At 51.0% G+C, this 12,790-nt stretch overlaps 4 protein-coding genes across 4 annotated transcripts; 3 read left to right on the plus strand and 1 right to left on the minus strand.

Annotated features, from left to right (window-relative positions):
- Window positions 1–307: 307 nt before the first annotated feature.
- Window positions 308–3,787, plus strand: JCM6883_002549 (uncharacterized protein; the record flags this gene model as incomplete). The annotated part of the gene is made up of 9 exons (XM_076632385.1): window positions 308–388; window positions 479–561; window positions 635–2,007; window positions 2,073–2,303; window positions 2,372–2,470; window positions 2,552–2,720; window positions 2,783–3,147; window positions 3,235–3,371; window positions 3,440–3,787. The coding sequence occupies 9 exons, from the start codon at window positions 308–310 to the stop codon at window positions 3,785–3,787; spliced, it is 2,886 nt and encodes a 961-aa protein (XP_076487725.1).
- Window positions 3,788–4,163: 376 nt separating this feature from the next.
- PMS1 (ATP-binding mismatch repair protein) lies at window positions 4,164–8,434 on the plus strand (the record flags this gene model as incomplete). Its single annotated transcript, XM_076632386.1, has 15 exons — window positions 4,164–4,176; window positions 4,247–4,312; window positions 4,379–4,426; window positions 4,484–4,570; window positions 4,641–5,016; window positions 5,083–5,244; window positions 5,303–5,417; window positions 5,493–5,577; window positions 5,652–5,731; window positions 5,795–7,626; window positions 7,703–7,872; window positions 7,946–8,091; window positions 8,153–8,188; window positions 8,256–8,288; window positions 8,354–8,434. 15 exons carry the CDS (start codon window positions 4,164–4,166, stop codon window positions 8,432–8,434), a joined length of 3,330 nt encoding a protein of 1,109 aa, XP_076487726.1.
- A 256-nt stretch (window positions 8,435–8,690) lies between these two features.
- JCM6883_002551 (uncharacterized protein) lies at window positions 8,691–10,584 on the minus strand (the record flags this gene model as incomplete). The annotated part of the gene is made up of 7 exons (XM_076632387.1): window positions 8,691–9,208; window positions 9,292–9,387; window positions 9,456–9,495; window positions 9,556–9,635; window positions 9,721–9,845; window positions 10,021–10,396; window positions 10,521–10,584. 7 exons carry the CDS (start codon window positions 10,582–10,584, stop codon window positions 8,691–8,693), a joined length of 1,299 nt encoding a protein of 432 aa, XP_076487727.1.
- Window positions 10,585–10,728: 144 nt separating this feature from the next.
- On the plus strand, window positions 10,729–12,199 carry JCM6883_002552 (uncharacterized protein; the record flags this gene model as incomplete). The annotated part of the gene is made up of 6 exons (XM_076632388.1): window positions 10,729–10,828; window positions 10,902–11,133; window positions 11,296–11,467; window positions 11,540–11,693; window positions 11,779–12,035; window positions 12,104–12,199. The coding sequence occupies 6 exons, from the start codon at window positions 10,729–10,731 to the stop codon at window positions 12,197–12,199; spliced, it is 1,011 nt and encodes a 336-aa protein (XP_076487728.1).
- Window positions 12,200–12,790: the final 591 nt, after the last annotated feature.

Genomic DNA, 12,790 nt, shown 5'->3' on the forward strand with positions numbered 1-12,790 from the left:
CACTGTTTGCTGTTGTTATCACATCGCTGTTCGAGTTCGACAAAGTGCGTTCAGAGGTAGATCGGAAGAGTTGATCGAGAGTGAGACTCTGAGGAAATTGCAGAGGGATTTCCTTCTCCTTTCCTCCACCCCCAGCTTCTTTCTGCAACTTCGGACGAGTCGATACCCTGTACTCTACATCAACCTCTACAACAAGTCCAAGCTAGACACAGTCGACGCGCGTCTTGTTTTCCCCCTCCACTCTTCTCTCTCTCCCTTCCCTCCTCCACCCTCTCTCCCTCTCAAAACAGAACGAAACGACAAGAAGATGGCACCCGCACCCAGAGGGAGTGCATCAGGACAGAAGTTCCCTTGTTCAGAATGTGAAAAGACGTTCTCGAGGAAAGAGGCGAGTTCTCTCATCTCTCATCTCATCTCTCCCTTCGAAGGGCCGGCCAAGTTGAAATCTGTCTAACTCTGCTTGAAATTGGATGAACAGTATATGGCACGACATTACAGGAGTAAACATTCGAAAGAGAAACCGTTCTCGTGCGAGTATTGCGCTCATGGATTCTCGAGAAGGTGAGAGACATCCCTCCCTCTCTCTCTCTCTTTCCCTTCGTGACTCACGCTCACTTTGTCGTTTGTTCGATAGTGACCTCCTACGGAGACATTACAAGACCTGTTCTAAAGCGAAAGAACTAGGAGTGAGCGGACCTCCGCCAGGATCAGAGAGAGCTCAAACTTCGTCGTCTGGCACCCGCACGACGAAACGAACTCGAACTCGTTCAGCCTCTGCGACCTCACCTGAAGGTCCCTCGACCGCTGGATCTCCTGCCGTGAAAGGTCTAGACGACGACGACGACCTCCTCATGCTACCAACTCCTCCCGTCGCTTCGACTTCGCAATCGACTTCTCCCGCTACCAATCCTACTCCTCTCAACGATCTACAACAGTCACAGAATACAGATCATCTCGCAGCACAGGATCAGCATCATCAACGACCGAACGAACTGAGTGGAATGGGCTACAATTCCTATTACTCTGCTCCTCCTCCTCATCCTTACTCTTCGACGCCTCAACAACAAACCTACCCTCATTACAACATCCCCTCCTACAGCAACCCCTACTCTCACGCTCAGTACTACCATGCATACTCTCACCCTCAACAAGGGTATCCCGTCCCTGGTCCATCTCGTTCAACTCCTTCTCCGAACCTCTATCATCCCAATTCGACTTCCTCCGCTCCAACCGAAACGATCACGGTTCCTTCTACTTCAGATTCGATCGCAGCTGAATCACTCACCCATTACTTGCGACAACATCACGAATCTCTCCACCAAAATCGAAACTCGGTTCAATCGAATCCTCTTCCCCCTCAATCTACTCAACCCGCACAACAAACCTCGACCTTGACCGATACTTCTCCTTCTTCAGCTTCGGTATTCCGACCTGGAACAGCGACGACCGATACACTCGCACCAGGGTTGAGTGGAACGGGTTCGTTCTCGGCGGATGAAGTACTCGCTTCAGAAGTTTTGAGGGATTTAATGAAGAGTCCAATGTCAGTTGTTAGACCGGGAATGTCGAGAGGTGATTCAGGAGATTCTGCGAACGGTGGCGGAGGAGGAGGAGGAGGAGAAAGTCAACGTGTCGCATCGGTCCGAAACAACGAGATTGAAAACGTTGGAAGGGATGAAAGGAATCGAGGAAAACGGAAAGAAGTCTCCTCATCATCGTCGAACGCGATCCTCGCCGGTAATCATCAGAACGATTGGTCCCTAATGGGAGGACTCGACGGGTTCGGTTCCTCGAAAGTCAATACTCCGATCGAAGAATCTCCCGCCGCGATCGCTCTATCGTCGTACTTCAATGCCGGAGGAGTTCGAGGGATTTCAGCGTTGGATCTTGGGTTCCCGACGGAACCTCAGTTGTTCCCGGATTGGATCATTGATCCAGGGACTACACCGTTTCAGGATGAAAGCGATCGGAGGTTTGAATTCCCTGAACAAATGTTTAATGTCGCTTGTACGTTCTCCCTTAACTCTCGCTCAGTATCAGCTATTGGATACTGACATACGGTACGATGACAGACCTATACCCTTGGCACGTTCCACCACTCAAAACGCTCTCTCAATACGCGAAGAAAGCGACCGAAACTCTCCTACCTTCGATCCCAGTGTTCCATGCTCCTTCAGTAGAGATCAACAAGATGGCACTACATAACGCGTTCGCCTTGACGATCGTTGGAGGAGCTTACGAACCCGAAGGTCAATCGTTCTCGAATGAAATGCTCGTGGAGAAACGAGTATTCTTGATCAGAGGTGAGTAACCAAGATCTTCGAGCGAACAGGATTCCAAGCTGATTCGTGGGTGATCTTGGGGAGTTCAGGGTTCTTGGATCCTTCGAAGAATTGGGACGATCGATTCGCATCACTTCAATCTTTGCTCCTGTACCAACTTCTCGGTTTCTTCCATCGGGACGAACAACGTAAGTTCCTTCTTCTGAAGTGACAGTTTCACTTCCGGGAGAAGAGGAAATACTTACAAATATTCGAAAATGAATGAACAGAACGACTTTTGGCTCAACAATTCCACACTTCGCTCATTTACATGTTCAAACAACAAGACGTTCCGAAGATGGTTCGAGAAGCGAATGTGACGTTCCCTCCAGATGATGCACCGACTGAAGTGGTGGAACAGGCTTGGAAAGATTGGGTCAAAGTCGAGACGTGGAAACGGTCAGTTTGCCCTCATCTCGCTCTTCTCAAGCTCGCAACTGACTCTCGTTCCATGCTTACAGGGTCACATTTATCGTCTTCCTCCTCGATCTCGAGCACTCTATCGCTACCGGAGCTCCCCAATTCGTTCAACTAAGCGACATGGATCTCGCTCTCCCCTGTTCCGAATTCGCCTGGTCCGCCGAAACCTCAAAAGAATGGCAAGCACGTTCCCACCTCTGTACGAGTCATCCAGCGATGTCGTTCCTCTCGGCCGTGAGGGCTCTCCTCGCTCAAAGTCCAGCCCCGTTTTCAGAACATAGTATCGTTTTGGCGGAACTTTCGAGGTTGTCGAGTTTCCCGTTGTTGATTTTGGCGAGAATGTTGTCATATATGGAGAAGAAATGTGAGGAGGCTTTACAACAGGTTGATCCGTTCAAACCTCTTCGTCAGTCAAAACTCTCTCTCTTTCTCGCTCAGTTTTTTGTTCTACCGAGTTCGCTACTGACTCTTGCTTGATCGTCGATCTCGATAGTTGGAGGATTGGGAATGACTCCTTCTCGTGAACAAGAGAATCGAACGATGCTCGCTCGAATTCGAAACGGTCGAGAGATCCTTCGAAGTTTACCTGGAGGAATGGCTCGAGGAGGTGGAGAACGTTGGTTCAAAGACGTTAGTTCACTCTCTTGCCTCTTCTCTTCGATTGAGCAACTTCTGACACTCTTTCTCTCGATTGATAGACCATGCCCACCGCATTCGGCGGAGCACCTCGACGCGAGTCATCCACTTCCTCGACAACCGGTTCCTCCAGCAGCAGTAAATCAACGAAAACCTCTTCCCCTTCCTCTGCCGATTCCCTCAACACCCCTCCCCAACCCGATCACGACACGTACCAAACCTTCCTCACCGAAATCGAACTCGAAGAGTCGTACGGTCGCAACCCTGGACTCTATACTCCGTATCATAGCGAAGGAGGAGCGTGGCCCGGGGAATCGTACGAGGACGCACAGGAACGGTTGAGGAAATTGAGGGAGGCGAAAATGGAGGTGGTGAATGGATTGATCCCTCAATTACCGGTTCCCTATTAGACTTCTTTCTTTGGGTTCTTCCTGTGCGCACTCAACTTGGATGTTGTTCTTCTACACTACACTCTGTCTTTGGATTCCTATCTCGTTTTGTCTCTGTTGTCAGCTCTCCCTTTCTCTCTGGACCCGTCGAGTTTTCGTTTTTCCTTTTTTTTTCTGTTCGTTGTCTTCCTAGTGTTCGCCTCGTTTTGCTGTCACATTTTGCTATTCCATTTGTTGACTCTTGCGATACCTCGCGATATCTATAATTCCCCAAGAGAGAGAGACAGAGAGAGTAAGAGTAACAACTCTACGAGAGTCTCGTTTGCTCACTCAACCGTTCACCTCACTTTCGATAAATCGCCTGAAACTCGCTCCAGCGCGCTCCTAGGAGCTCATCATGTCTATCCAGGGTACCCTTCCTCTCCCCCTCGCCTCCCGGCCTTGCTCAACGCGCTGATTCGCCTCTGTTCTCTCCAACAGCGATCGACTCGTCCTCGATCCACAGTCTGACGAGTGGACAGGTTGTGATTGATCTACAGACTGCTGGTGAGCCTTTGCACGCTCTCACAGGCTAGAACGAGCTCGTTGACGCCCCCACTTTGACTTCATCAGTAAAGGAACTTGTCGAGAACGCCTTGGACGCTGGAGCTACTTCTATCGGTCAGTCACACTTCTGGGCTCTCTATACAGCTGAGAACTGATCGTCACGCGAAACAGACGTGAAATTCAAGGAGCATGGAGTTGAATCGATCGAAGTTCAGGATAATGGGAAAGGAATCGACCAGGAAGACTGGTCTGGAATAGGTGCGTACTGGATGCTGGTATCATCTAACGCAGCCGAGCGACGTCTGATGTCCAAATATTGTCCGCACAGCTCTCAAGCATCACACTTCGAAATTATCTTCCTTTTCCGACCTCTCCTCCGTTTCAACCCTCGGTTTCCGCGGTGAAGCTCTCTCCTCCCTCTGCGGTACAGCTCACTTGTCCCTCATCACCTCGACCTCATCGACCGCTCCAATCGGTACCTCCCTCACGTTTCAACGCAACGGAGAATGTATCATCGGAGGTAAAATCGCTCGTTCGAAAGGTACCACGATCAAGGTTGAGAGATTGTTCGAGCCGTTACCGGTCAGGAGGAAAGAATTGATCAAGAACGCAAAGAGGGAATTTGGGAAAGCGTTGGAAATACTTCAGGCTTATGCGTTGATTTCGACCGGAGTGAGGTTCGAGGTGAAGAATACGACGAAATCGTCAGCCCTACTCTCGTTTACTTGTCCGTAAGAGGAGAACAAGGACTGACTGTTATTGTGTAACAGGAAAACAATGACTCATTTACAATCGCCAGCTTCACCGTCGTTGAGATCGAATTTCTCGTCAATTTTCGCCCCAAAATCATTACAAACCATGCTCGATCTATCTCTCGACCTCGAAGTAGCAGCCGACAAGAGCGTATTGAGATGGACTGAGGGAAACGCAGGGTTCGTGCTCTCGCTCATAATTTGCGCTTTGACTCCGCCTGACCTTTACTTGAGTCAGAACGACGGAAGTGATCGTAAAAGGACTTATCTCGAAACCAAGTGCTGGCAATGGTCGAACGTCAGGCAATCGGCAGTTCTACTACATCAATGGTCGACCTTTTCATCCGACTAAAGTTCGTCTTCTCTCGCTTCTTCTCCCTTCCTGAGTCTGAGTCTCCATCTGACCTTCCTACTCGTGGCTTACGTAGATCGCGAAAGCCGCCAATGAAGTCTACAAGTCCTTCGTTCCAGGTTCTTTCCCGACAGTCGTTGCCGATTTTCAACTCGCAACTGGCAAGTCGAACGGTTTTATGAGATCTCAGTCTTGCCCGAACTGATCGATCCATGAACCATCGTCGTCGTTGCAGATGCTTACGATGTCAACGTCAGTCCGGACAAACGAACGATCTTCCTCCATAGCGAAGGAAACTTGATCGCTGCTCTCAAGGTTAGATTGACCCTCCCTCCTCTACGATGGAGATCTTTTTTGACGATCGTGGTTGTTGCGTAGACTGCTCTCGAAGAGTTCTATCGACCTTCACAGGCGACTTTCGAAATGACTCAAATTGGGAAGAACGATAAATCATCGCAAGGTTCGAAAGGGAAAGCGGTCGAACGTATCGATTCGAGCGAAGGGGACGGGACTCCTCACAAGAGAAGTGAAGCGGATCCCGCAGAGGGAGAGGAGAGACCCAGGAAGAGGAGAAAGACCGACGACTCAACCAATTCAGACGCAGAGGAGCAAGCAGAAGTCGAGGAAACCCCGGTCGGATCTGAAGGAGGGGCCGTTGACGAATCAATGGATATGGAAATCGACGCGGGAATGTTCGCTACAACTCAAGTATCGAACCTTCCTCGAGAACTTCAAGCACTCATAAACGATTCTGAACAATCTTTCGAACTCCCGACTCCTCCATCTCCAATACGAAGAGCGGTCGAACTCGAAAAGTCGAGAACGTCATCGCCATCAGCAAGACGACAGCACGAAGCTGCCGCCTCGTCTTCCTCTTCTCCCGTTCGTTCTCCCCCTCACGAAAACCCCGTTCCTTCGGCTTCGCAGACCTCTCCAATCGCACGAAACCCAACTTCACCTCTCTCAGCAGCTTCGAACTCTGTCCCTCTCTTCCGTTCCTCTCCTTCACCAACTCCAGCTCTCGCAGAACAAGTTCTCCATTCTTCTCCTCGAGCTCGTTCCCGTTCTCGTTCTCGTTCTCGTTCTCGTTCTCGTTCTCGTTCTCGTTCTCGTTCTCGTTCACCTTCTCGCTCGCCTTCTCCTCCTTCTCGTCAACAACAAACCTCGACAAAGCTAAGACAGCCTCAGCTAAACTTCGGCAGAGACTCTGGCGATGATCCGGGAGAGAAGAAGGTAGATCGAAAAGGGAAAGGAAAAGGGAAAGCAGATCAAGGAAACAAGGTGCAAGCGATGAAAGATCTGTTACAGGGCTTTGTGAGACCTGGTGGGAGTATTACGTCACAGCAGAGGAGTGTTGGAGATGAGGACGAGGAAGAAAGATCGAGAAGAGCAGAGGGAGGAGTCGATGAGGACGAGCTTGAGGGAAGTGAGGACGGGTCTAATACTGCTGAGCGAGACGACGGTGATCTTGGCGAAGAAAAAGAGACGAATGCGGGAGAAGACGAAGCCGAACCGAAACGAAAGGAACGAACAGCGGAGGAGGAGGACGAAGGAAGTGATCTCGAAATCGTCGAAGACAGCTTCCAACCTTCAGACCCGATTCAGCAATCACAGGAAAAGGAAGAGGAAGACGACGAACTCGAAATCATCTCAGCATCTTGCGCTTGCGTTCATGGTTCGCCGACGGAAACCCCTGATCAACCACAGAAAGAGCCGGACAACACCTCGATCCCTCGAACGGAAGCACCATTCGGAGGAGCTCCAGCCGAAATCGCAGGAACGTTCATCGCTGCCGACACGACTCTCTCACTCGATTTCTCCTCGCTCGAAGCCATTTGGTCTTCCGATTTCTCCGCTGAAGTCGCTCTGTCTCGCCACTGCGAAGGATCTCCTGATCTCTTAGCCTCAACTCCGAACGATGAAGACGATCTAGTCATGGCGGGACTCGAACAATCCGATGATGCAGCCGAAGCAACTCTATCGAGAGTCGTCTCGAAAGACGATTTCGAAGCGATGGAAGTTATCGGTCAATTCAACTTAGGGTTCATCATCGCTCGTCGTAAAGTCGATTCGAAGGAGAATATGACGAACGACAAGGCAGGAGACCTTCACGATGATCTGTTCATTATCGACCAACACGCTTCGGATGAGAAATACAATTTTGAAAAACTTCAAGCAGAGACCGTCATCCAATCCCAAAGTCTACTCGCGTGAGTTTCTCTCTCTCTCTACCTCATCTCGTCTCCTTAATTCTCGATTGAGAGAGCTGACATCTCGTGTCGACAGCCCCCGAGTCCTCAATCTACCATCTCACGACGAAATCACAGCAATCGAACACCTCGATCTCCTCCGTTTAAACGGATACGACGTCGTAGTCGATGAAGATGCCGACGTTGGAGAACGAGTCAAACTGTTAGCTCAACCAGTCAGTAACAAGACTGTCTTCGATATCGCCGGTACGCTTTCCAGTCTCTCTCTCTCTCCCTCTTTCCCATTCTCAGCTGATCAACCTCGTATCGTCGGCCACAGATTTCGAAGAACTACTCGACTTGATCGGGAATCGAGCAGGGAACGAAATAGTCCGACCATCAAAGACTAGGAAAATGTTTGCGAGTCGAGCTTGTAGGAAATCCGTCATGATTGGGAAAGCACTCAATTCGAAACAAATGACTTCGGTGCGTCTCTCGAATTCCTCAGCGAAGATTAATAGATGGCTGACAGAGTAGGACCGCGCAGATCATTCGACATATGAGTGAAATGGATCAACCTTGGGTAAAACTCTCTCGCTCGTATACTCTTTTCGCGACTCTTTCGTCTGACTCTAGCTTCCCTCGAACAGGCTTGCCCTCACGGTCGACCGACAATGCGCTGGGTAAGGACTCTTGCAGACCGGAGAATTCGTACAGTTCGAACTGACGAACATTTCAATGTCCACAGCTCGCAGGACTCGGAAGCGTTCCTGATCCCGATTCTCGTTCGAACCTCCATGGGATCCTGAAAGCTTATGACATCGAATGAAGTACAACATGGATGATTGTGGTCGTGCTGCAATCAAGAACCTTCGACGAGAGAGCAAGAGAGAATCGAAAGGCTTGCAAAGAGAGAGAGAAGTATTGGAAACGACAAAAAGGAGAGACAGAGAGAAGAAAGTTTGCAACGTAGAGAATGGCAAGAAACAGAATAACGTCAAGGTGAACACAGAGAAGAGTGGTGTATCGAGGTAATAAAAAGTACGGGTTTCAAGAACGGAAAGACGGAAAAGAAAAGGGGGTATCTACTCGCGAGCTCGAGCGTTCTCAGCTTCGCCTCCTTTGGTGCCTGGATCTGGTGAACGAGTTCCAGGTTGTGTCGATGACGACTCGTCCTCGTCGTCTTTCCACCTCTCACTCCCATTCGAACTCGCCGAACTCCCCCCAACCCAACTCTCTCCTCTTTCCAACATCTTACAAGTGAGTACCAACATCCCCTTTGTCCTCACTCCCAAAATCCCTCTCCTCTCCAATTGACCCTGTCCCATTCCCTCTGTTCCCTTCTCTGTCGTTCCCTCCGAGGATCTCCTCGCTTGCGAAGAAGAAGAACTCGAGTTGTTATTCGTTGAAGATGAAGATGGAGAAACGTCTTCCCTCATAGCTTTATCGAGAATGAGAGGTACCTCGACCATACATCTCATCAATTCAATCGTCAATCTCAACCGTCCGTACAAGTCGAAATAGCTCAAACGTCGAAGACTGATTTGAATCTCGTACATTCTGATCAACGAGAATTTGACGAGTAAGGCGTATTTTTGACCAGCTGTAGAGTAGGAGAACACGTGGAGAGAGGTGTGAGCAGAGGGGGTAAGGAGGGAAAAGGAGGAGGAGGAGGAAAGGACGGACCGAGGAGAACTTCTCGAGCTTTACGGAATGCGGATTCGAGGTTATCGATTGCGTCTTCGCCGAGGTTGAGACCGGGTGAACCTTCATTGAGGGCAGCTGTGACGCGAAAGGGAAGTCGATGAGCAACTTCGCCGATAGTGGAAGAAGGGTAGAGCTCGACTCACTAACGAACACCCGAATCATTTCGAAGTCGCCATTCAGAAACTATTCACGTCACGAAGATTCAGCGAGATCAGAAGAGTGTCGATTGACGAATGAGCTCACCTCGTTGATCACGCTCCGTAGAACTCCATTCAACGTTTCATCAGCTGCCGCTCCATCCGCCGCTGAGCTAGTCGAAGGGCCTAAAAATTACGACGACGAGTGATAGACATCAATTTCCGTCTGAGAGAAAAGCACGAGATAATGGGGAAAAGGGCGAAAGCTCACCATTCTCGAAAGATCTCATTCCACCTAGATCGTATATCCGTCTCGAACTCGTTTTGCTCAGCGTCTCGTACGCATACGAGAGTCGTTGGAACGCAGTTGTTGATGGTGGATAGTGCGGAAGTTTACTGGGAACGAGTGGAGGGAGGAAATCGAGTAAATGTCAGTTTTCGTAAACGACTTCTCTCAGTCTCAGCGGTATTCGCGTCTCCGCCACGTTCTACTTTCGCGGCATCCCTCCTCCGCTACGTTCTCTACCCCACGTCGCCGCTAGAACCATGTAGGATAGAGGAGAGTACTCACTCTGGATGACAAACCCTACTCCTCGCCAAAAAACCTCTCCTAATCTCCTCCCCCTTTGCCTTTCTCCCCACTCCCAGAATCTCATACAATTCATCCGTCTCGTTGATCTGATCCACTAGGTCTTCTGCTTCCCCTCTCGAGTCTTGATTCTTCTTCGAGTTCGTCGACGTTGAATCAAAGGAGGGAGAGTTTAGGAACGTAGAGGCTCGGTAACTAGGTATCCGGTCTCGAGCGGAGGTGGTGTGTCGCTGTAAGGTTCGACGGGTGGAAGGGGAAGCTGAGGAGGAGGACGAGGAGCTGGAAGAGGAGGAAGAGCAAGAAGTGGGAGGAACGTTTTCTTTCGAATCTTGCGATCGGTTCGAGACGTATGATGTAGCTGCTCGGTTCACCATTTTACACGCAGGTCGCAGTACAGCCGGACAGGAGGGAGAGAGACAAGGGGGGGGGTCAAGTCAGCAACATCCGAAAGTCGACCGAGATCAAGGCGAGAAGGAGCGTACCTGCGGAGAGTCCATAAGAGGTCACTGATGAGGCCGTAGAGAGCGCGAAACTCAGGATAGCCATCACGGAGGGCAAGGGTCCCGGGTTGAAGGTGTCGGTACGCGAGCAATCTGCGCAGATCTGATTCAACTTCTTCCCCTCTCCGGCCGACATCGCGCCCAAGGTAGTGTCGCTGTCCGTGTCGAGAAACGTTTCTGGCACATCTCAATGGTCGAACAACCTTGGAGACACCTCGCGTCACAAAAGCGTCGATTTAGGGAAACCTCCGCCGAAGCTGCTGGATGGGACAGGCTTAAGATTGATCTTCGTAAGTCAGTGTACCGCCATTGCGCTATCGTGACTACCAGAATCCGCCGCTGATACCGCACGCTAACCCGCAGCGCGATTCCCTACGCAATCTCTTCGTCAGATATTTGCCGTCGGCCCTTCGCTCACTTTCGACTGCTACAACCTCTTCTCTTCTTACGACTTTGTCGTCTCGGCACGAGTTGTGACGGATCCTTTGACTTCGCACTCGAAAGAAACCGGTTTCGTCTCGGTTGAAGAGCAGAACAAACAGCTTTCGCGAGGCCCGAAATGGATGGAAAACTGGACGGGATCAAGCACATCACGGTCAGGTTGCGTGAGCCGAAGCAGATCAGGTAAATGAGGTTGAGTCCACAGGGAGAGACCGGGGAAGCGAAGTAAGCGACGAGGAGCGCAAACTAAGCCAACTGGTGAGCAATTCTCCTTCACCCTCTCATGACCCCTTCCTAACGTTGGTTTCACGCTCAGACTTCAGGAGGTCAACCAACCCTGGTTCACTAGTTGGCTAGTCCTGCCTAGATTTCGGCCGATGCCCTCTCTTCTGTTGTCGCTCTCTCGACAAAGGACTCCTCCATGCGGTCAAGGCGTCAAGATCCTCAGCCCTCAAAACGCCGGTGAAGTTGTCCAGCTGATCAAAGGGGTGAGCTCTCCCGTCTCTCATGGCTAAGCACGTTCGACCAGCAACTGAAAGCGATAACTTTGACTCGTGCAGCTACCGAAGAAAGAAAGATTGATGTGCTTGTTCAATCCCGACACACTTCAGCAGAAAGTTCAAGACGCCCTGCTGGTGCTCGAAGCGTCGAAAGAAGAAGGGCTGAGACCGCAGCAAGCTGAGGAGACGACTACCGCTACCGACGGCGACAAGCGTGAGTGCAAAGTTGAGAATTCGCGATTCGAAGCGATGAGTACTGACCTGCCATAGGAATAGCTTCTCCGGAAGAGTCGTCCCAGCAAATCGAAGTGTCCTCCACTGCCGTCGAAACTCTCCCTTCTTGATTCGACTCTTCGCGAAACTTCCCGCATTCGAGATCGTTCGCCTTCTTCCCGTTGCTACTCCCGTCTTGCAGCGTTTAATTCCGAGTCCTGAAAAGCTCGAGTCGTTTGGGCACTTCATGGAGGAATTCGAAGGACTACCAGTAGGCCAAATCAAGCAAAAGCTCGGCGAGAATCTTTCCACAGTGGTCACGAACGCGGGAGTCAAGCGAGCTGTAAGCACCGCACCTGTCTCGTCGCTTGTTTCTTTCTGCAAACTGACGCTCTCAGTCTGTCTCGACAGCCAAAGATCACGATTGATCTTCTCGATACGGGTGATCTCAATTCTGACACATTATCCGGAATTGGGGAGAAAGCACTCCTGCTCTCTGCGGCCTAAAGTCTACTCATCTTGCATCCATCTTATCGTCGCGACACCTCTCCGTACAGAGACACCTTCTCCCGGTTTTCGCATTTCGCTCTTCGCATCGTTCATTTTGGTGTCTTTCGTTCATCGGTTCTTACCTAGGTCCTTTGCATTTCGTTATCAGGCTATTCATACTCTAGTATATCGCAACTCCTGGTCCCGCCTGCAAGCGAGAGAAGAGACTCTGATTCAGAGCTGGAGAGCGTGGCATCAAGAGCGATGATTCCGAGTGGGCTCGCTCACCTGAGCTTTGATCTTTTTCTTCTTCCGTTTATGTCTCTTCTGCTTCCTGGCACCTTCAGACGTCGTGCCTTCGTCACTGTCCCTGGATCTGTCATTCTTTGCTATGACCTCTTAGCGAGAGCTGAGAACTTTTCTTCGTATCTGGTTTCCTTTTCCCTTGTCAGAGTTGACTCGCCCCTGCTCCGTTCTCTTGTTGGGGGGGGGGGGGGGGGGGGGGGGGGGGGGGGGGGGGGGGGGGGGGGGGGGGGGGGGGGGGGGGGGGGGGGGGGGGGGGGGGGGGGGGGGGGGGGGGGGGGGGGGGGGGGGGGGGGGGGGGGGGGG

The sequence above is a fragment of the Sporobolomyces salmoneus genome (assembly GCF_050403485.1).
Source record: "Sporobolomyces salmoneus JCM6883 DNA, S_salmoneus_JCM6883_v1_ctg25, whole genome shotgun sequence".
Taxonomy (NCBI): domain Eukaryota; kingdom Fungi; phylum Basidiomycota; class Microbotryomycetes; order Sporidiobolales; family Sporidiobolaceae; genus Sporobolomyces; species Sporobolomyces salmoneus.